At 47.1% G+C, this 22665-nt stretch overlaps 2 protein-coding genes across 2 annotated transcripts; one reads left to right on the plus strand and one right to left on the minus strand.

Moving 5' to 3' along the window:
* Positions 1 to 744: 744 nt before the first annotated feature.
* On the minus strand, positions 745 to 7464 carry DNALI1 (dynein axonemal light intermediate chain 1). The gene is made up of 6 exons (XM_032302204.1): positions 7307 to 7464; positions 6645 to 6790; positions 4744 to 4913; positions 3580 to 3758; positions 3097 to 3261; positions 745 to 1375 (listed from the first exon to the last, which is right to left on the minus strand). Exons 1-6 carry the CDS (start codon positions 7385 to 7387, stop codon positions 1340 to 1342), a joined length of 777 nt encoding a protein of 258 aa, XP_032158095.1. The 5' UTR covers positions 7388 to 7464; the 3' UTR covers positions 745 to 1339.
* A 1364-nt stretch (positions 7465 to 8828) lies between these two features.
* Positions 8829 to 19905, plus strand: SNIP1 (Smad nuclear interacting protein 1). Its single transcript, XM_032361528.1, has 4 exons — positions 8829 to 9137; positions 10386 to 10488; positions 15865 to 16463; positions 17358 to 19905. The coding sequence occupies exons 1-4, from the start codon at positions 8911 to 8913 to the stop codon at positions 17620 to 17622; spliced, it is 1194 nt and encodes a 397-aa protein (XP_032217419.1). The 5' UTR covers positions 8829 to 8910; the 3' UTR covers positions 17623 to 19905.
* The last annotated feature ends 2760 nt before the right edge of the window (positions 19906 to 22665 follow it).

Genomic DNA, 22665 nt, shown 5'->3' on the forward strand with positions numbered 1-22665 from the left:
TAGGAGGGGAAAATGCCACTCGAGCTGTCCCTGAGTCGTTAAGGACATAGGTGCTTCACTGCCAAGGACACTCGTGTCTAGCCCATCTCAGCGAGCGGAGCTCTTGCCCACGAAAATGGCAGCCCACAGGTGATTGTAGTGGTGCCTTAGACTGCCCGAGGACATGTGGACAGGGGTAAAAGCTGGCTTCTGATCTTAGAGGAGAGGGGCAGGCTTGACTTGGAACTCAGCTCTTCTTGTCAGACTGCCCTTCCAGGGAGCCTTAAGAGGGACGATGTTAGGTTAGAGGTCTGTTACAGAGAGTCTCTCCTGGCCCCTGAGGGCAGTACTGAGCCACTGGAGACAGCATAGCCCAGTGGACACACTCGTGCCCTCCTAAGTGTGTTCCTCGTGCAATCTGCATCTGCAGGAAGGAGGGCAGTCACTCCTCTTGCTGCGCTAGCCCACTCCGGGCTGCCCTGAACGAGAGATCTGTGTTGCTCACGTACTGTACTGCCTATGGAACCAGGAGCAACCCTGGGCCTCTGAACTCCGGGTTGAACTTGGGAGGAGTAGTAAAATGCAGTCTCCAGGCCGCAGCCTCCTCATGAGTAATTAGACCTGCGTGTGAGGTTTGGGTGCCTCTCCAGGCTAGCTAGAGGGCTGTAGGGTTGCGGTGTGATTCCCTGCCGAGTAAGATGAACAAAGGAACTCAGGGCTGCTGAGGTGCAGGCAGCTCACGGACATCGTGGCTTGTGTTTCTTTCCCACAGACGTTAGAAGCCGCGGCTTTGACTCTGCCATTGCTGCCTCACCTGGGCAGCCTGAGACTAGGGAAGAGGCTGTGGTGGGTATGGTGGGCAGGTGTAAAATGACCTAGTATAAACGCACAGCTCCTGCAGCAGTCCCTACAACTGCACTGGGGTGGGGACGGTGAAAGACCTCAAGGGAAAGACTGAGGCCACAGCAGCCCAAGGTCAGGTACAAGATGCATCACGGACCAGAGATGGGACAGGGAGGCGGTCCATTTGGCTAGGAGTAGTTGGTAGGAGGGAGCAGTGGTGGGAAGGCAGTTGTTTCACCTGCAAGGGATATGGCAAAAGGCTTAACTTTCTGGGTTGGCAAATCCCAAGGCTGGCCACCTACAGAGACTGTTGGCTGCACTGCCTTCTACAGCCCAGCCAGGAGCCTGGCTGCCAGACTTGTGTTCCATGCCACTGGGGCAACGTGTGACTTCTGACAAACATGTAGTTGGGGGTTGGGGAGAGGGTATGGCCTGTTCACTCAGGAAACTAGCTTTTTTTTATTACAACGGGCTTAGGATGGGGTAGCAGTGCTCGCCGAGACCCATGTGGAAATGATCACTTCTTTGGTGCAATAATACCTTCCAGTTGGGCCTGAAAAACAAAAACAAACTCCATTAATATTTCAAGCTTGCAGCCTTTAGCTGAGAGGTGAGAAAGCCCTGGGAAGAAGAATTCAATGCCGCCTGGCCAAGTGTTTTCCCCTCCATTCCCAATTCCGTATTTCCTAGATTAGCTGGTTTCGGGCTTGGCATCCAGTCTTGCTGCAGGAGGAGAAACCAGAGCTGTCCTGGTTTCCATATGATAATGGTTCCGTGTAGAATATAAAGCATAGAAAAGGAAATTGAATAAAAGTTGTTGAAATAGTGGTTTTTCACGGCTCAGATTTCGGGCCTGAAATGCTAAGGTAAACATCTGGCTCTCTGGGTTGGGATCCTGGGAGCTCTGTGCTGGGACGAGAGGTTTGGGAAACAGCCATCTTTCAGCCACCGAGACAACTTGACACCCAATTAGAGGAAATTGCTACCAGTAAGTAGGGAGCTGTCCATCTTGTATGTAAAGCTTAACACGCTTGGGAGTTATTTACTCTGCTCCTCCGGCAGCCAGTAAAATAATTTACTATCATGGTGTGTGGACAGCTCTTTAAGCAGGTCTATCTTGGGGACTACAGGCACTGCTTTATTTGCAGTGCAGCTTGGAGCCAATAAAAATAACTCACTTCTAAAGAGTCCTACACCCTGGGGATGACAAGGTTGCTTATAAATGTCAGAAGCCAAGGTATTCCACTGTGCTCCTGCTGCTGGTAACTGCAGGAGGAACTGAGGAACTCGGGCTTACGGTGAAGGTAACACCGCAGATAAGGCACGCAGCTTCAGAAGCTGCTAAGTAAATAGATTTCATGTCTGGCTGTGAAGTTTCTAGCTTTTCTTCGTTAAACTCAGCAACAGGAAGATCTGTCGTCTCGCACTAGCAGTTCATACAAGCCCGTCTTTATCTTAAGTGCCTGGCCTTGGTGGAGCCCCAAGAAGCCTGCCAATCACAAGAATGTAAACTTCCCACGAGACTAGGGAGGAAAGGGAGACAGCATCCAGGGGCCCTTCTGGCCAGGGCCATGGGAGACCACCACCAAACACGAACAGGTCCGCTCTCTAGGAACAACGGTCCTCAAACTTCCGCTGCAGACCTTGTTAGGTTGCTGGACCCCAGCCCCGATGTTTCCAACTCAGTAGATCTGGGATGGGCCCAGTGGTTTGTATTTCTGAAAGTTCCCAGGTGATGATGCTGGTCTGGGGCCCAGCCTTAGGGAAACTTCAGATTCCACAGAGAATGTAGAGTTTCAGGGGACTGGCCCCACTTCAGCTCGGCTGGGTGAAAGCAAAGGGACTTGGAAGAAAAACACCTCCAGCTGCCTTCCCTTGACCATGCACCTGGGGAAAGTTCCTAATTTGAAATGGTTCTCCCTCTCAAAGGGCCTTCCCTGCCCACCCCAAAGGCTATCCCTCAGAGGGGCCGCAGGTGGGAGAAGCCCTCCCAAGAGAGCCTGCTGAAAAGATCCAGCCCATGCTGTCATGGGAGAGAAGTTCCACTTTCTGCCCTATCTGCCCCTCCCGGGGGATGGGTGACTTATTTCCAAGGGGAAAACACCCTCCACTGGAGAGTCGGGCTGATGTGTTGTGGGAATCCAGAGCCCGATGGCTGGAAAAGATACATAATAAATCTTCACCGTCCCCTCCCCACCCCACCCCATCCCCACCGCTGCTTCCTTTACTCCTTGGCAGCGCGTGGGCCTGGGGGAGGCGGTGGGGGGGGCCCACCTTCAGCTGCTGGTTCGTCCGCTTGAGGAACTGAATCTCCTCGTTGTGCTTCTTCTCCTCCACCAGTCTCCTCTCAACCTCCCGCTTCTCGATGGCCTCACATTTGGCTTTCTGCTCGTTCACTTGCCTCTCCAAATCTTTCTTTTCTGCTTCCAATTCTGCAATCTGAGGACAGAAATTTGGGTCATCCTGGGCTGCCACCAAGGGTCAGTGGAGGGGACCTGGGCACAGCTGTCCAAGCTGACATTATCAGGGTCTGTGCTGCCACCCAGTGGGGGGTTTGTGACTGGTACAGCACGTCCACTAGGAGTGGGATCTGCCGGCGCCAGGCTGACCAGCCGCTCTGAACCCAAGGGTCCCCGTTGGCAGGATGGCCGGAGCCCCCTCAGAGGCCAGAGTTTCATCTGGAATGGCAACCCTGTGGCCCTGAGATTGACAGAAGAATTCACAGAGGGCTGAAACCTCATGGTCAACCCCACTCACTTTCCTCTCCATGTCTGACTTCCCCTGTTCAGCCTGCAGCGCCTTCCTCATGCCAAAGGCCACACTGCTCTCATACAAGGTCTGGTAGGCGGCAATGGTCATGCGGATCTCGTCCCGGACTCGAAGCAACAGCAGCCCCCTCTCCGCACAGTTGATGGTCACCTCTCGGATCAGCTCGTCTTCCAAAGTGCACACACAATGAGTTCAGGAGGGCAGGCGGGAGGGAAACCATGCCACGTCTATGGTTCACCACCCTTCCTACTGGGGACAGCATAGCGTGTGTCCTCTCCACTTGGGGACAGAGGACCCAGGAGCCTTGCCAGATAGCCGCTGCTCTGAATTTAGCACTTGGGAGGACAGGCAGTCAGCGAGCCCGGGGCAGAGGGAGACAGGAGGCCTCAGGTTTGCTTGTAGCCGGAAAGCCCCTCTTAGCCACCCTCAGAAAGAAAGCCCAGGGTACTAGTCCGAGAAATTTGACTTTTCAGTTTGAGGATGACGACTTTAAATTTAAAGCAGCTGGGAACTCCGGTGTGCCCCTTTGGCTGGACCGGCTTGGGGCTGCAAACAGTAAGAATCCAAGCTTGCCCACCCATCTCTCCCACAGATGCTGACCTGGCCGGCAAACCCTAGTCACCCTCAGACCGAGGGGAGCCTGCTGGCTGCAAAGTGTGGTGGCAGTCTGAATGACAGAGTCCACTCAGGCCAGGGAGTGTGGGCTGGGGGACAGCCATTTGACACTATCACTTAACTCTTTGGTGACTGTTGGTTAGTAGCAAATCACCCTGAAATATTTTCCTGGGCGAAGGGCTGAATGTTGATGGGTGGATATAAATACGGAACATTAATCTTTCTAATTAAAAAACTAACATGCTTAATATTTAAAAAATCTTTTTTTACAAAGATTTAAAATGGAAGTTCTGATCTTTAACCATTAGCTAAGAGGTTAGGAATCAGGTGTCCAGGTTGGCTGGAAGATGGGGGGACGAGGACACCTTTAGCAGTTCCTGGGGTTGGGGGGCAGGGAGTGGGAGAGAAGACAATTCCAGGATGGGGTGGGCTTTGGCTCGGGGGTACTCAGAACTCGGGTCTGTGCTTATGGGGAAGGGCAGGAGGTAGGAGAAGACCGCATAGCCCCGCAACCGCAGCCCCTGCCAGGCTGCTCACCAAAGCACTGCGAGTAGAGCTCCCTGCGCACGGGGCAGATGCCGGTCTCCCTGGCCTGCCGCTGCTGCAGCTTCAGGTCCAGCTGTTCCTGGAGATGCACCACATCCATCCTTGTGCTGGGGGTGCTGGACACCTGCTGGATCCATAGCTGCGTGTCCTCCACCCACTCCCTGTGGTACAGACACAGCTGGGCTGAGCAAACCCACAGCTACAGGGGCCCCGGAACCTGAACAGAGCTGACCTTTTGGGTCCTCTGCCTGAGCAGGAACAAGGGGCAGCTCTGTCACCAACCCACCAGAAGCTTCCATCCCTCTCTCTTCTCTGAGGAGTGCAGGGCTTCATAGCCACACCCACTAAGCCACCTCCATGGGGCCTCTACCTGGGAGCTGGGCAATCTCTACCCTCCTGTGGCTCTCTGTGAAATCATCACCCATGTTCCAGATCTTACCCTCCTAATGAGTGGAGTGAGGGCAGCTTCATGGGCCTTGTTGCTTGATTGGAACAGAAAGGCCAGTGAGAATTCCCCACTGACTTGTGGGGTAGGACACACAGGGCACCATAAAACTTGTGCCAGCCAGAAAGAGGCAAATGTGTGCAGCGGGGAGCTTCCTGAAGGCATGCGCCTCCTTGCTCCCCGCCACCGGCCTGCCCCCCAGTAAACCTTATGTCAGAGGCATGGCCAGGTTCCAGAATCACAAGAAGGGAGCCTGAGGGAAGAATCACTGTGGGGAGAGAACTTCCATTTATTGACAGGAGGGAGTCACCTGAAAAATCTCCCCTGCCTTCTTTGACTTCCATCTTGGATGAGTCTCTTTTCATCACAGCCTTAGAAACTGTGCTGTTAACTTATTACATAAAAATAGTCAACAAAGCATGTCAGATAAGGAGGAAGCAGGGTAGGGGGATGTTGAAGAAGGGAAAATGGTTGGTTTTTTTTTTTTTTTTTATAAGGATTCTCAAGGAAGGCTGCCTTGAGGCAATCATGTTTGAGCGAGACCCGAGTAAAGAGATGGAAGGGAATGAGGTGGACGTCGGGGGAAGAGTATCCTCGGCAGTAAGAACAGCAACTGTCAGAGCAGCGTCCAGAGACAGTGAGCAGAGGCCTCTGTGGCATCACCCCCCTGAACAGAAGGAGAGTCATGGGAGACAAGATCACGGATATACGAGGAGCCAGATCATGCTAACTCTTGCAGGTCATTGTAAGGACTTTGGATTTTAGTTGGAGGGACATGGGAAGCCATTAAAGAGTTCCTGGCAGAAGACTGGCAAGATCTGGCTTAGGAATGGAAGCAAGGTTTTCAGATAGGAGGCCAATGTAGGTGACAAACAGTGATGAGGAACAAAACAGCAGAAGCAGAGGGGGCAGAAAGTGGTTGGATTTGGGATATAAATTTGAAGGTAGAGCCAAAATAATTTGATGAAGGGTAGGACGTGTGATGTGAGAGACCAAAAGGAATGAAGGGTGGCCTGAGCCACTAGGAGAAAGAAGACTGGGGGTGAGTAGTTTGGGAGGGGGAACATTGTGATTCAGTTTGGACATGCTGAGTTTGAGATGCTCAGGAGACACCTTCATGAAGCTAATGAGGAAGCAGTAAAATATATGGGTCTGGAGCTTAGAGAAAAGAACAGGGCTGGAAAAACACATTTGGGAGTCATCAGCATATAGATGGTATTTAAAGTCATGAGCTTGGGTTTGAGCACTCAGGAAAAGAGGATGATAGAGAAGAGGTCTCCCTGCCCCCCACCCTTCCAGGATCCAGCCATCTGTAAGCTCTAGGAGTGCTGGATTACTGGGAGGAAATCCTGGCCAGGGGCAGAGACAAGGTGCCTCTTCCTACATTTCCAAGTTCTGGGATAGCAAAGCCTGGGCTTTCTCCCAGTCATTGCTCCTAAATTTTTACCTTGGGGGTAGGATGGCATTTAAGATTTCTTCTGCCTGCTTTGTAGGATCTGGGACAGAAGAAGTTGAGGGGAGCTTGGTCTTTGGTGGCTGTGGGACTGGACCGGAGGGTCCAGGCTGCTGGGGGCTGACTTTCAGTGGCCGTGCCTGAGAAAAATGGACAAGTTAGGGCAGACACTGAACTCCACATACCCAAGCCCTCTGAGTTGCCCCAGGTCTTCTAAACACCCTTCCTCTCTTCCCAGATCACTTTCTCCATCTGTCTTCTCAAAAGTTATGTCTCAGCTTAAGGAAGCCATGAAGAGTCTCCGGTGCCACCCCAGTACAAGACCTGTTTCTCCTGGAACAAGTGTTTCCAGCAGGGGTGCTCAACCCTCTAGTGATGGAACGAGCAGTCACTACCAGATCTATTCCTGGACCAGACAACTACGAAAAAGAATGAGCCCCATCCACCTCTGTGACTTTCTTCCTCATCCTAAATCTGCCCTCTGGGGTCACCCATCTGGGTTCCTTGTACAGCTCTCCCATGTTCCTTCCCCCATCCCAAGTCCCTTTGCTCCCAGTTGCTGCAGCCCACGTCTCTCTGGACCCCGGACCCTCACCGCAGGGATCTTTCCCCATCGGAGCTCCCGGGCTCCCCCGCCCCGTGAGACGGGTCCTTACTTTGGGGCTCCGCTTTTCCGTATTCCGGCTCACCAGCACCGGGGTGTCATACTTGAGCAGAGAGTCTGCAGGGGGAATCATGGCGGCGACGCGGGTAGGAGCCCGGCTGCGGCCCCTCAAGTGTGCGCCTTGTTTGCTGTCACCATGGAAACCTCCTCCCCCTTCCTCGTGGCCTGGGCGGGGCTTCGGAGTGGGGCGGGGCCAGCAGTCGTGAGTTTCCGCTCAGCCTTGGCGAAAAATTCTCCTTGTGCTTTACGTTATCAGGGTTCCCGCTCCCCGGGTCGCCTTGATACTTTTGGAAACGGGCAAAACAGGAGCTGGAGTCCTTGTGCTGCATCTTGTTCTCAATTTGAATGAGATGGCAAGTCACCTTCGCTGACCCCCAGTTTTGTCGCCAGCAAAATGGGAGTCAGGTGACTCCTCAGTGAAGGCCTGGAGAAGATCCCCAGAGAAGGGCATCTGGAGCTCCAGATTTTTTTTTTTTAATTTTATTTATTTATTTGACAGAGAAAGATCACAAGTAGGCAGAGAGAGAGAGAGAGAGAGAGAGGGAGGAGCAGGCTTCCCGCTGAGCAAAGAGCCTGATATGGGGCTCAATCCAGGGACCCTGAGATCATGACATGAGTGGAAGGCAGAGCTTTAGCCCACTGAGCCACCCAGGCGCCCCTGGAGGTCCAGGTTTTAAAAAAGTATTTGTTTTGGGGGTGCCAGTCTGGCTCAGTCAGTGGAGCGTGAGACTTTTAATCTGGAGACGGTGAGTTCGAGCTCCACCGCTGGCTATAGAGATGACTTGAAAATAAAACATGTTTAAAAAGTGTTTGTTTTTAACTAGATGTTGAAATGACAGCATAACATGAAGTTCGAGAATAGAGGGAAATACTAATGACTGGCCCACAGGCAGTACTGTGATTCCATTTCCTCCTCTCTTAACTTCGTATTTCCAAGCCCAAGTGTAATCACCGTTTGCGCACCATTATTGATCCCGCTTCTTTCGTTGAACAAATCAGGGATTCCTCCCTCGGTCACAGAGCTTGTAAACCGCATTACGAAAGGAGACAGACCATTCGCCCCTTGGCTAAACAGTTTCCTACTGCTGGGCATTCAGACTGTCTCCGTGTTTAGTAGTTACTAATAACGCGACAACAAACAGCCTCGAGGGGAGCTGTTTCCCGAAGTTTCTTTCTTTCTTTTTTTTTTTTTTTTAAAGATTTTATTTATTTATTTGACAGAAATCACAAGTAGATGGAGAGGCAGGCAGAGAGAGAGAGAGGAAAGCAGGCTCCCTGCCCAGCAGAGAGCCCAATGCGGGACTCGATCCCAGGACCCTGAGATCATGACCTGAGCCGAAGGCAGCGGCTTAACCCACTGAGCCACCCAGGCGCCCCCCCGAAGTTTCTTTTTGACACTTAAAATTCCCGCCACCGGAGCGGGTCCCTACGGTCCTGCCAGCTGCGGAGCCGTTGTCACGTGCTTAGATCTCCGCCGCCAGGGTTTCTGGGAGAACGCGCACCCGGAAGCGGAAGTTCCGGGGTCAGGGCCGTCATTTCCTTCAAGGAGCTGAGCGCAACGGACTTGTTTTTCCTTCGCTCGGCTCGTATCTCAGCATGAAGGAGGTAAAGAGCGAGCGGGAGCGGGGGAGCCGTCGGAGGCACCGCGACGGGGACGTGGTGGCGGCGGCGGTGGTGGTGAAGGTGAAGCAGGAGCGCCTCAGCCCGGAAGCCGCGCCTCCCGCCCACCGCCGCCCAGATTCCTCCGGGGGTAGCGCGTCCCCGCCAGCCGGCGACCCGGGCCGCCCTGGTCACCGCGGGAACCGAGCCCGAGGAGGTAGCCGGTAAGTGGGAAGGCGCCCGGGATGGACTTGGGTCTGGCTCCTTGAGAAGAGACAGGGCTAGCGTCAGAAACACACCTTGAATGCCGCGCGCTGCAGCTTGGATTTAATCGTAAAGCGATGGAAGTGAGCCTGTCGGGTTTGTGCTGAAGAATGTTTACTCTGGTACCTGTCACTTGGGTTAAGCGCCTGATGCCTAATGGGTAGGATCCCACCCCTTCATCTCTGTGCCCAGCTCTTGGCCGAGTACGGGCCCAGCAGATAGCACTGATCCAATTGAAATGGAAGATTTTCCCCATCTGCCTGCAAATGGAGTGCCGGCTTTGTTTTCCAGTTATCTGCCCCAAAAGTTTTCCACGTTGAGAGCTTAGGCGATCTACCTGGTAGAGATTTGAAAGGAAAATTATCTCTTGCTGGATTCGTTGATTGATTCCTTCAACATAGTTTTTACTGCGGGCTAAAGAGTGTCCTAGGTACAGGGGCCTCAAGGGTGAGCAGTGGTCTTTGCCCTGGGGAAACTGATGCGCTCTCACCTTGAGACAAAATAGTAAGCGGATAAAGAAAATAGTTTCAGTTAGTAACAAGTATTAGGTTAAAGAAGAGGTTAAAACAGGCAAGTGATGGAGTTCGAAGGGAAGTGAGAGAAGGGCTCCCTGAAAAGGTGCCATTTGAATTGAGACCCAAATGATAAGACTAATCCTGCCTCTTAAGGATCGGGCTGAGGAAACAATGCGCTCAAAGAACCTGAAGCAGAATTAATGTGATTGTTCTAGACATGGGGGGAAATTATCCGGTAATCAAGAGAGTCGTAGGAGTGAGGTGGGAGAGGGAGGAGATAGAGCTGCCGAACTCACTGATGGATTAATGTGGTTGTTGGGGGAGGGAGTGGGGAGCTATTGGGGGTGAGGGGAAAAAAAGAGTTAGGGCGTCTTCCAGGTTTTTGTCTTGAGGAGCAGGCTGGAAGGTGGTTACTGAGATGGCAGAGACTGAGGGAGGAAAGGGTTTTGAGGGGTTGGAGAAAGCAAGAGTTATGCTTTGTGAGAAGGTTTAGTAGATAGCCATGTATGTGGGTCTGGAACTCAAGGTAGACGTCAGGGCTGGAGAGTGAAGTGCTCGCTTCCTTTAATGTGAAAAGCAGAGCCCTTCCCAAATGTGCTGTTTGTGTTAGTAGGTAAGCCTGTTACTTGAAGTGAATTTATTTGGGGGAAGGGAAATTGAGATAAAACCCTGTGTGTACCATGCTCTGAAAAGGTCCCCAGCCAAAAAGAAAAACAAGTCCTCAGGGAGAAGAAGCAAGTCTCCTCGGAGTAAGAGAAGCCGAAGCCCTCACCACTCAACAGTCAAAGTGAAGCAGGTAAGTGGATTGAGATGTTTTGATACCAGGTCCAAATCTAGAACCTCCTCCCATCCTGACAAACACGTAATCATGTGTGTTTACGTGTACTGTAATGGATTTTTCTAGAAATGGGTTTTTGTTTTCTTTGTTTGGTTTTTTAAACTTAATTTTTGAGGTAATTGTTGGTTTACGTTCAGTGGTTAAAAAGAAAAATACAGAGGTATACTCTTTACTGTTTTTCCCACTGGGGACGTCTTACAGGATTCCAGTACAATATCACAGGTGACACTGTTGTAGTCAAGATACAGAACATTTCTATCATCACGAGGATCCATCATGTTGTCCTTGTGTAGTCTCACCCACTTCTCTCTCACCCTTACTCCTCAAGTCCTGGCAACTTCTAATCTGTTCTCTGTATCTATAGCGTTGTCACTTCAAGAACATTATGTCAGGGGCGCCTGGGTGGCTCAGTGCGTTGAGCCTCTGCCTTCGGCTCAGTTCATGATCTCAGGGTCCTGGGATCAAGCCCTGCATCAGGCTCTTTGCTCGGCATGAGCCTGCTTTCCCGTCTCTCTTTGCCTCCTGCTCTGTCTACTTGTGATCTCTCTCTCTCTCTCTCTGTCATATAAATAAGTAAAATATTTTTTTTTAAAAAGAACATTATGTCAATAGAATCATACATGTATCCTTTAGAGATTGGCTCTTTTCACTCAGCATAATTCTTTGGAGATTCATTCAGGTTGTTGTATCTGTCAGTAATAGTTCATTTCTTTTATTGCCGAGTGATACTCAGTGACATGGATTTAACCATTTGCCCACAAAAGAACTGTTTCCAGTTTGGGGCTATTATATGTAGAGTTGCTGTATAACAGTTGTGTATAGGTTTTTGTGTGAACATATCTTCATTCTCTGGGGTAAATGCCCAGGAGTACAGTTCTTAGGTTGTATGCTAGTGGCTGTAGTAGTTTGCTAGGGCTTCCATAACAAAGTGGGTACCTTAAACAACAAATTAATTTTCTCACAACTCTGGAGGCTAAAGTCCCAGATGAAGATGTCAGCAGGTTTTGTTTCTCTTGAGGCTTCTTTCCTTGGCTTGCAAATGCTACCTTCCTGTCTGTGACCTCACATGGCCGTTCCTCTGTGGGCTCATACCCTTGGTGTCTCTCCCTCTTCATACAAGGACACCAGTCCTACTGGATTAAGGCCTTGCTGTCATCTTAACTTAATCACGTCTTTTAAGACCTTACCTCAATAAGAAGCAAAAACAAAAGCAAAAAAAAAAAAAAAAGAAAAAGAAAGAAAAGATAACACAAAAATGGTTACATTCTGAGGATGGTGGTTGGGACCGTGACATATGAATTTTGGGGGGACACTATTCAGCCCTTAACAGTGACTGTACCATCCTACGATTCCCACCTGTATTGTGCGTGAAACCAGCCATTTCTCTGCATCCTCACCAACATTTGGTGTTGACATTTTTTGTTTCAGCCATTCTAGTAGATGTGTAATGATACTTCATTGTAATTTTATTTACGTTTTATTTATTTTTCATTTTATGTAGGCTCCACGCCCATCGTGGGGCGTGAATTCTAGAGTCCCATGTTCTACCACCTGAGCCAGCCAGGTACTTCTTTCATTGTGGGATCATGACCTGAACCAAAGGTAGACACTTAACTGACTGAGCCACACAGGTGCCCAAAGAATTGGCTTTTTTTTTTTTTTTAAAGATTTTATTTATTTTATTTGACAGACAGATTACAAGTAGGCAGAGAGGCAGAGAGAGAGAGAGAGAGAGAGGAGGAAGCAGGCTCCCTTCTGAGCAGAGAGCCCGATGCGGGACGCGATCCCAGGACCCTGAGATCATGACCTGAGCCGAAGGCAGCGGCCTAACTCACTGAGCCACCCAGGCGGCCAAGAATTGGCTTTTTATCATATCAAATCTTCCAGTCCATGAGCACTGTTTAAGTCATTTATTTAGATCTTTGTTTTTTTCTTCAGCGTTTATAGTTTTTAGCACTTACGTTCTATGTATATTTTATTAGATTTACATGAAGTTTATTCTTTGGGGGAGTGATTATAAGTGATATTTTAAAGTTTTGGTCCATATGTTCGATGCTAATCTATAGAAATAGAATTGATTTTTTATTTTTCTGTGTTTTTCTTACTTATATCCTGTGACCTCATTGAACTCAGCTGATTTAGTCCAGGAAGGTTTTTTGTAGATTTCTTGGGATTTTTTTTTTTTTTTTACATAGACAATCATATTTTTACATAAGGAGTTTCATTTCTTCCATTATAATCTCTATGCATTGTATTTCCTTGTCTTGTCTTATTGTACTAAATAGGACTTCTAGCACTGTGTCGAATGAGAGTAGTGAGAAGGGACACCCTTGCTTGTCCCTCAAACTTGAGAGACAAGCATTCCGAGTTTTTAAAGAGACTTTGTTACAGTGTGCAAATAGACATTAAAAAAATGGATTTTCCTGTTACTTTTTGAGAGACTGTGGACCAGCTTCCTAGTATCTTAAAGATAGAAAGCCAGACAGCCTTGGTGGTGTGCAGTGTGAATTGATCAGGCCCTGCTTTAGCTCTCTCAGAATGCAGCTCCCAGAGCCATACCACCAGGGTGAGGTCTTTCGTTTTTTGGTTTTTGTTTTTTTTCCACTGTACAACTGGCAGCTCCCTACCTGCAGTTTCTAAATGAACCTTTTACAGTAAGTTCTGGGACTTTTAGAATGAAGCTTTTTTTTTTAAAAAAAAATATTTTATTTATTTATTTATTTATTTGTCAAAGAGAGAGAGAGAAAGAAATAGCAAGCATAAGCAGGGGGAGCAGTAGGCAGAGGGAGAAGCAGGCTCTGCTGAGCAAAGAGCCTGACTCCAGAAGCCTAACCGACTGAGCCACCCAGGCGTGCCTAAAATGGAACTTTTCTGTGTTTATTATTGTTTTGATGTGTCTTCATTTGTTTATGTATGTTAACTTCTCTTCTGACATTAAGTTATCTCTTTAAAAGCTAATTTTTGTGTGTGTTAATTAGAAAAATTGATTTCCAGTTGGAAACTTGGAAATGGCTCTCAAGCAAAAGGGCTTGACAGGCAGTTGACACTGAGTGACTTTCACATGGGTTAATCCTAAGGAGGAATACACAGAGCCTCTGACTTAAGCCTGATTTGTGCTTGCAGGCATTCTCTTCTCCACACCTGACCCACCATTTAAAAAATAAATTTGATTGTGTGCTCATTGTAATAACACAGAGATATATAAAAGTGTATAAAGTAAAAAGTGAGAGTATGGGATCTATAGTTTATGGTTACTTTTCCCATTATCCCCAAAGTTGCAGGCTCCCTTCTCCCTCCCAAAAAAAGAAAAAAATCATCTAAGTCCCCAGAGGCAACCATGTTAATAGTTTGATATTTATATTTCACGGCTCTCTTATACTTACATTCTCCTTTTTTCCTTTATGTTTTAGTATGTATCTCTGTGTGTGTTCCATGCAAAATTTTCAATTAAAAAAAAAGGAACCATGGGGCACCTGGGTGGCTCAGTCAGTTAAGCATCTGCCTTTGGCTTGGGTCAGGATCCCATGGGATCCAGCCCCATTTTAAGGGTTCTGCTCAGCAGGGAGCCTGCTTTTCCCTTTGCCCCTCCCTGCTGCTTCAGCTTTCTCTCTCTCCCTCTCAAATAAATAAAATCTTCTAAAAGAATTTTAAAAAAGGAACCATATTGGGGAGCCTGGGTGCCTCAGTGGGTTAAGCCTCTGCCTTCAGCTCAGGTCATGATCTTAGGGTCCTGGGATTGAGCCCTACATCAGGCTTCCTGCTCAGCGGGGAGCCTGCTTCCCCCTCCCTCTCTGCCTTCCTCTCTGCCTACTTGTGATCTCTCTCTCTTGCTCTCTCAAATAAATAAATAATAAATAAATAAATAAATCTTTTTTTTTTTTTAAGGAACCATATTATATATATTATCCTACTTAACCAATAATTGAAATCTTAGTTATTTTGTGTCATCTGGCTATATAATTTGTCCTATCCTTTTCCATAGTTCTTACTAATTTTGCCTGGTCTACCCATCTTTATTTATTTACCCTGTGTGACAGGGGTTGGGGGGGCGGGCAGCAGGAGAGAGAATCTCCGGCAGAGTTCCCACTGAGCGTGGAGCCTGACATGGGGCTCAGTCTTATGACCCTACAATCATGACCTGAGCCAAAATCAGGAGTCGGGCGTTTTGACCGACTGAGCCACCCAGGCGCCACAGTCTGCGCCTCTTTAAAGTGAGGACTGAGGATTAATTGGTCATTGGAATAGTGGATATACAGAACCTTATGGGGATTAGGATATGGGGGAGGTGGGAATGATGACTTGGAGTCTGGGACTTCTTTTAGTGACTCATTTAATCAGGGATAAAGGGCATAATGACATTAGTTCTGGTAGGTGGTGGTGGCAAGCTTGTGAGTTCCTTAAGGTAGGAAGGATGTGAGTCTGAGGCTCCCTCTTGATGCTTGTCTTTGGAAGTTAGGAAGTCTAGAAAAACTGAGTCCTGCTCTGGGTAAGCAAGCCTGCACTTGACCCCTGTGTGTGTAGCAGGGAGAAGCCCTGGGAGTAGGGGAGGTGGTGAGATCTCAGTGCTCAGATCCTCTTTATCCTTTCTAGGTAGGGTGGCCTTGTTCATAGCGTGCAGGGCTTTCTCTTGATCTTTGATGTTTTGGTTATTAGTAAGGATAAGTTTACTATATTTGTGTGTTCATTAGATACTTCTTAGAAAAATTGTTAATATCCTTTGCCCATTTTTTTCTCTTGAATTGTCTTACCGATTTATTATTGATATATTAATAGATGTTATGTGTTGCAGTTTTTGCAAAGCTGATTTTCAATACTGTTTTTCAAGAAACCATGATGTTTATTAATTTTTTTCAGATCTTAAAAAAAATCAATAAATTTTTACAAGTTTCTTCTTATATGTCTTACATATATCTGAAGTATCTTCCTTGGTATTGAATAATTTTTGTTACTGTTGAAATGAGATATTTTAAAATTAATTACATTTTCATTTTTGTCATAAGAGAAAACTAGCTGTTTATCTTTATATGTTTATCTTGTACATGACTACTTAATTCCATTCGTTCTGTTTTATCTGTATGCTTCCCTGTGAGTGTGCCTGTAGCTCCTCTAGTTTCTAGGGCTCTGAACCTGGACTTGCGGTGTTAGAGCTGTAGTCAGGTGACTATGGAAATAGTGTGTGGAGCCTTGCAAGGGAATACAACCACCACTGCTAACCTGATTTCTGTGGGACATTTTGCTCTGAATGCCAAAGACCAAATCACAAATGGCTTTTTGAATGCATCTGTTGACAGAGTGTGGACTGCCTCTCATTTACTGGATCTGTTTGAATTTCAGGAACGTGAGGATCATACCCGGAGAGGACGGGAGGAACGGCAGCACCGGGAATCATCAGGCCAGGAACACAGGCGAGCTAGAAACAGTGACCGCGACAGACACCGGGGCCATTCTCACCAGAGGAGAAGCTCTAATGAGAGGCCCGGGAGTGGACAGGCTCAGGGACGGGACCGAGATGTTCAGAATCTACAGGCTCAGGACATAGAGCGGGAGTTTTACAACGCCCGAAGACGGGAGAATCGCCAGAAGAACGAAGTTAGCGCTAGTGGTAATGAGTCTCAGGGGTCGGTTCCCCGACCTGGGGGTAACAATAAAGACAAAGAGCCACCCGCTAAAGAAAAGCCAAGCTTTGAACTCTCCGGGGCACTTCTCGAGGACACCAACACCTTCCGGGGTGTTGTCATTAAGTATAGTGAGCCCCCAGAAGCACGTATCCCCAAGAAACGATGGCGCCTCTACCCCTTTAAAAATGACGAGGTGCTTCCTGTCATGTACATCCATCGGCAGAGCGCCTATCTCTTAGGCCGGCACCGCCGCATAGCGGACATCCCGATCGATCATCCCTCCTGCTCAAAGCAGCACGCTGTCTTTCAGTATCGGTGAGTACACGTTTGCAGGAAGAACCAGAGGCGTGGGCAGAAGCCGAGAGTCTCAGGATTACTAACATTTGTATACACGTGTGTGCAGAAGAATCCCATGTTCCGCTGATCTAATCTTTGTATTAAGTTTATGAATCTAACTGCCCTTTGGATTATCACTTACATGTGTCTAAAAGCATCACATTTGGTGTCAGAGATCCAGATTTTGAATCCTGCCACTGCCACTTCCCAGGGGTTTGGCCTGCGGCAAGCCACTCTCTGTACCTGTTTCTCCCTACCTCAAAGGGCTATTTGGGGAGTTAAATGGAAGCGTACCTGAGAGTGGCTGGCATGTGTGTCCACTAAGCTGTATTTGACCGTTTGTGTAGACATCTGTTACTGTTTGATCATCACAGCACTCCTACGAGGAGGATAGGTCAGCTGTTAATATCCCCATTGGACGGGTGAGAAGATTGAAGCTCAGCAGAGCCTAGTAAATGATCTGGTTCAAAGTTAGCTCCCTTGACTCTGAAGTTAAAATCCACTGCTTTATTCCCATTGGGACAGGAGCTAAAATATGTTCAAATAAAGGTGAAAGCATCATCTTGAATATAAACATCACAAAAGTGTATTTTCTTAATCATGGCAAGAGGTCCTAGATTCTGACTTTAAGCTTTTGATATACCATGAATTTCTCTCCTCTACTCCCTCAGCAACCAGTTCCTGCCTTTTCTTCTGAGTATATTTAACACTCCCAATTTCCAGATCCAAGCCATACCTTCCCCTTGCTTTCCTAGAGTTTGAACTTGAATTGCGTTCAAGCCAAATAATTTACATCACATAGGCTGTGTTAGCAAAATGCCAGATGGTCCCAGGTGGGATTTTGCTCATTAGTTTCTCTTTTATCTCTGCTAGGCTTGTGGAATATACCCGTGCTGATGGGACAGTTGGCCGAAGGGTGAAGCCCTACATCATTGACCTTGGCTCAGGCAATGGAACGTTCTTGAACAACAAGCGCATTGAGCCACAGAGATACTATGAACTAAAGGAAAAGGATGTACTTAAATTTGGGTTCAGCAGCAGAGAGTATGTCCTGCTTCACGAGTCCTCTGACACCTCTGAAGTAGACAGGAAAGAAGATGAGGATGATGAAGAGGAGGAGGAAGTATCTGACAGCTAGCAATCTCGGAAGCAGCCCAAACTCTCGAGAGACCTTTTCTTTCTTTAAAGGTTTTGGGATTGAGTCAGAGAGCACCACGGTGCTCTCTGTTAATGCCTCTTATTGCCTTAAGTCTTCGCTCTGTTGCTGACCACCTTATGTTATAGCATAAGAAAACTGACTTCTGTTTGGTTGAACTTTATTCTGTGGCACATCAGCCCCTTGCCTGTGGGCATTTGTTTTCAGAACAGTCTCACCAACACATCGTGTTGCAGTAGAAGCATCGTGGCTGTCCTTGGTGCTTTCAGAACTGCTTCCTAGGAAACCACAGACCCTTGGCTCAAGGGGAATCGTGGCTTGTTCTCGTTGTACAGTTACTTTATTTATATAGGTGTTAAGCTTTGTGGACTGGGTTTGTTTTTGTTTTTTTGTTTTTGGGGCAAACCCCAATACAGAGAATCTTACTAAGCTTTGGTTGTCACCAAAACAGCCTCCATTATATACCAAAGCTTTAACCTGGTTGAGCTCTTGAGTCACAGAAGTTGATTTTGCACTTCATTTTTGGGGGGTGGGAACTTACCACATGACCTCATTATTAACTGTTGGACTTAAACAGATGCTTTATGGGACGAGCTGAAGCTGCGACTGGGCAGGAGGATCCTGGCTCCTGCCAGTGGATGCTGATCTAACGTCGAGAGGTTGAAATGGGTCATGGATTGGTTTCCTGTGAGAGAATTCCGATTTCTCCATAAAGCATGTACATAACCATTTTGATCATCGTATCTGTTCACTTTTGCATTTTTATTCAAATGTTCTCTCTTTCCTTATTTGCAAAACAGTGTCGTTCATGTAGCACGGTCCTTGCTTTATTCTAACAACGTATGTATATGTGTAAAGGAGGTTGTATAGTTGACGCGTTTCATCTTTTTAGAAAATGTTCAGAGAGGTTGTATTTACTTTCCCAAGGCCGAGAAGCAAGGGAGTTGCCCTGTTTCCTAATTTTCCACAGAGGAATATGTGTAAGTAGCAGAGTCGTAACTACTTACATACACTGTGTGTGTGTGGTGTGTGTGTGGGTGTGTGTGTGTGTGTATACATAAAAGTGTGAGTGAAAGAGCTGCATACTGATTTTCATATGAGAATGTTTTGTGATGTAAATGTGATACTACATTATAGGCGAAGGCCTCCCTGCATTTGAATAGCAGGTTTTCATTTATATGTATTTTTGGGATAAAAAAATAATAAAATTTGTAAATATAGCCCCATTTCAAAGGGTTTTTCTTTCTTGGCAGAAGGACCTTGTGTTTATAAGTCTGTGTGTAGCCACAGTCATCTTTGCGTCAGGACTTTGGAGGTAAAAAGTAGTTTACTAGTTTACCTAGTAAATTCCTAGTAGTTGCAGAGGGTGTGCTGTGGTAAGACCAGGAAATAGTGAAGTTGGGGCCAGCAGCAGCTCTGGAAGCCAGACCCTCACACGTCAGCAAGTGATTCCTGGTCCCGTGGCAGTAGCAGTGTTTTCTGAGTTGGCAGCAAAGGGGTTTTCCTAGTCTGTTGGGGCAGGTTCTACATAGCAGGGCTTGTACCAGTGATTCCCTGTCCCTGCTGTGTTGCTTGCGGGGTGGCGGGTGGGGAGGGGGTAATGCTGCTCAGTGCTGCAGTCCTCTGTTAGCTCCTCTTGGAAACTTGTGATGCTGTGAGATGGTCTTTCTCCCACCTACCAAGGGTAGGTCTCACCTACCCATGTGGACTCAGGACTAAGTGCTGACTAGTGTGGGGAGCGGCAGCTGACTAGCGTTTATGCCAAAGAAAGGAAAAGGTCCCCTTAAAGAGTGAATACTTAATGAGGTCAGTTAGACATAGGGAAGCTCTAATGTCAAGAGAGCAGTTAGCATCCCCGCCCCCATGTGCTCCACAGTGGGCACTGTGACTGGTATTTTCCTATCTGCCATAGAGCCTCTATAGCATCTGTGTCTGTCTGAAAGGTTTTGCTTTGACGGATCCCAGCTGATGGATTTCTCTTGTTGGAATCAGGTGCTAATTTGGCCTCCAGGGCCTCCTGTTCAGTTTGTGCTCCTACTATTGCTTTCAGGTAGCCTCCAGCTTTGCTGCAAACACCATCCTGTTGGGCAGCACACTAGGTGTGACCACTTGCCTCCATTCTTCAGTAAAAGGTCCCAATTGTGAAGTAAACTTGCTTTAGTGGAGGAATAGCTTCTTGCATTAAAAGATTCATGCCAAACATCTGGGAAGGTGCCCCCCCTCACCCTCCTCCAATATGCTGACATGCTTTTTTTTTTTTTTTTTTTTTTTTTTAAACTAAAGAGGGTCAGGACACCTGGACAGCTCAGTCAGTTAAGTGTTGTCTGACTTTGGTTCAGGTCATGATTTCAGGGTCCTGGGATCAAGCCCTAGGTCAGGGTCCTCACTCAGCACAGAGTCCACTTGGCCTTCTTCCTTCACCTCCCTCCCTGCTTGTGCACGTGCTTGTGCTCTCTCATAAATAAATAAAATCTTTTTTCTTTTTTTAAGGTTTTACTTATTTGAGAGAACACAAGTGGGAAGGGGCAGAGGGAGAGCTCTCCCCATCCCCCAGAGCAGGAAGCCAAATGTGGGGCTCGAACCCTGGACCCTGGGATCATGACCTGAGCCAAAGGCAGATGCCCAACTGACTGAGCCACCCAGGCACCCCATAAATAAATAAAACCTTTAAAAAAAAAAAAAAGGCTCAAAGAAAAGACACTACCCATCTCCAAAGCCAGGTATCACTAGTGGACTTCTCATTTGAAGTTGATATAATCCTACAGCTTTCTTCTTGAATTCTTTGCTTGGTAACTCATATTCTTCCTAGCCATTTGCAACTTCTTTTTTCTCTACCCGTTCTCCCCACTGGCTGCAAAACATTGCTGTCAAAACCAAGCTATCTATAAAGCAAACCTTTGTTTCTGAGCTCCTCTCCCAAAACCTCTGTGGTGATCTGCAGTACTGCTGAAGTATAGGATAGAATCTTCAGGTTTTTCCCATCAGACCTCTTCCTAGTCACCTAGTTCTCTCATTCGGACATGGACAAAGGAGACCTCATTAAGAACAACTAGTGATGTAGCTTTCAAATACTTTTATTGTATTCTGGTGATAAGTAAAAACAGAGTAATTAATTCAGATATGAGATTTGTTTTGTTTTTATCATTTTTGTATTAGTGTATGGACTGTGCCAGTATATAATATAGCTTGGTTTCAAAAGGCTTAGAACATACTTTGGGTTGCTGTGCACGTTATGTTTTTCCCTTTGTGGAAATTAGTCATGAATGTGAGGAATGAGGTGAAAACATGTTAACGAAAGCCCAAGTGTGACTCGCACACATCAACAAGCAGTGCCTGCTTGTGTGATGGTGTTCCGAACCCACAGCATTCCTGGGTATGTATGTTTATGCAAGCGAGAAGCCTGCTTGACTTAAAGCTTTGGAATTTAAAGCTTCATCTGGTCTCTTTGGGTAAAGTTTCCATTTATCAAGTGGGAAACAATTGAAAAAGACAGTTGATTGGTTCACATTTACTCTAAAGTTCAAGTGAGTTATTCCAACAAATGATTGTATAAGTTTACTGTGCTAACGGCTGAATTACAACTGTGAGTTAGAAACAGAGCAGTCATCTAGAAGTGTACCCTGTGCAAGAGTTGGCATTTGTGGTGTGTCTTAGAGAACAGGTTGGTTTTGAGCCATTGGTAGAAGAGGGCATTATTATAGACCGAGCAGTCCAGGGGACCACAGGAGTGGAGTAGGATATGCGGAAGGAGTTCTGTAAAATGAAGCTATTTTCCTGAGGTCCCACAGCAAGGCAGGTGTAGAGCTAGGATGAAAAATCACCTCAGTCCTGGTTCAGTGGTCTTTGCTCTAGACTATTCCCTCCCAGCAACCTGGCGGTCCTTAGTGGACAGATTTGAGGGAAAAGACAGCTGGTGGATTAGGCTTCTTGATTCATAGTGGGTTCAAAGAAATTACGGTGGATGGGCCATTAAGGGGTAGACAGTGGCTCAGGCAAATCACCTCACCAAGTCAGAGCTGCTTGGAAATCATCATGTTGATTCATAAAAGTATATAAACATTTCAATAATCAGGTGCCTGACAAGTGCTATGAGGTAAGACATTGATAATAAAGTTGGCCAGTACTTAGGAGAACCTTCTCTGTATGGGCACAATTCTAACCATTTTTCATGAGCATTAACACAGCCTTGTATTATTCTGTTTTGCAGATTCAAAAACCGAGGCACAAAGAAGGTCACATCGGGATTCAAACCTGCTCTGGTTCCAGGTGCCACACTCTTACCCACTGCAATATACTGCCTCCTAAGTAGTTGAGAGATGTACAGGGTCTGGCCCTTGCAGAGCAATGTAACTAGCAGCTTCCTAGACAGTGCTGGGAAGGAGAAGCATTGGGGATTGTGGAATCATGGAGAGATAGGATTTAACAAAGCCTCGGGAGTCAGAGAAGAATGAACAGCTAGCCAGAAGAGGTCAGTGAGGTCTAGGAAAGAAAGCAGTATTTCTAGGCAAAGAGGCTAGCACTTAGAAATGCCCGAGGTGATGAACTAATGAGGTTTTGGAAGTGCTGGAAGTTCAATAGGGGAAACAGTGAGTGAGACTTCCGATTTCTCTTAATGATGGACTAAGTTATTTTGTCTCTGTGTGAATCCTCCTGCTGCAAGAAGCCAACATTTCTGGATAAAATACAAGCAAAAAGATTTCTGGAAGCATTCAAGAACTGACAAATTATTAAAAATGTCTTTAGGCCAAAAGCGAAGATAAACAAGAATTCAGGGAGAAATGGAGCACAGATGCCTGGAAACCACATTTGATCTAATGGCAAACCACATTTGATTCTAGCCAATTAGACTTCACCCAATGTTGAATGGGACAGAATCAAAACCCAGAGCCCACATACAATGAATAGACTATTAAACATTTCCCATAAAAAGCTAGCATGCCAAAGGGCTATCGTTTCCAGAGGTGATCAGAAATCAGATCCTCCCAGGGATTTGTAGCCTGGGAGCTCAGAAAAATTCAAGCCTTG

This window comes from Mustela erminea, chromosome 10 (assembly GCF_009829155.1).
Source record: "Mustela erminea isolate mMusErm1 chromosome 10, mMusErm1.Pri, whole genome shotgun sequence".
NCBI lineage: Eukaryota > Metazoa > Chordata > Mammalia > Carnivora > Mustelidae > Mustela > Mustela erminea.

Bases quoted from the DNA above. Each gene is read 5' to 3' on its own strand.
- DNALI1 (XM_032302204.1), bottom strand. From the start codon at position 7,387: ATGATTCCCCCTGCAGACTCTCTGCTCAAGTATGACACCCCGGTGCTG. The intron at 3,759-4,743 runs GTGAGCAGCCTG...GCACTTTGGAAG, and splicing joins GCTCTACTCGCAGTGCTTTG to ACGAGCTGATCCGAGAGGTG. The intron at 3,262-3,579 runs GTGAGTGGGGTT...TTCTGTCCTCAG, and splicing joins AGTCAGACATGGAGAGGAAA to ATTGCAGAATTGGAAGCAGA.
- SNIP1 (XM_032361528.1), top strand. From the start codon at position 8,911: ATGAAGGAGGTAAAGAGCGAGCGGGAGCGGGGGAGCCGTCGGAGGCAC. The intron at 10,489-15,864 runs GTAAGTGGATTG...TTTGAATTTCAG, and splicing joins CAACAGTCAAAGTGAAGCAG to GAACGTGAGGATCATACCCG. The intron at 16,464-17,357 runs GTGAGTACACGT...TATCTCTGCTAG, and splicing joins CACGCTGTCTTTCAGTATCG to GCTTGTGGAATATACCCGTG.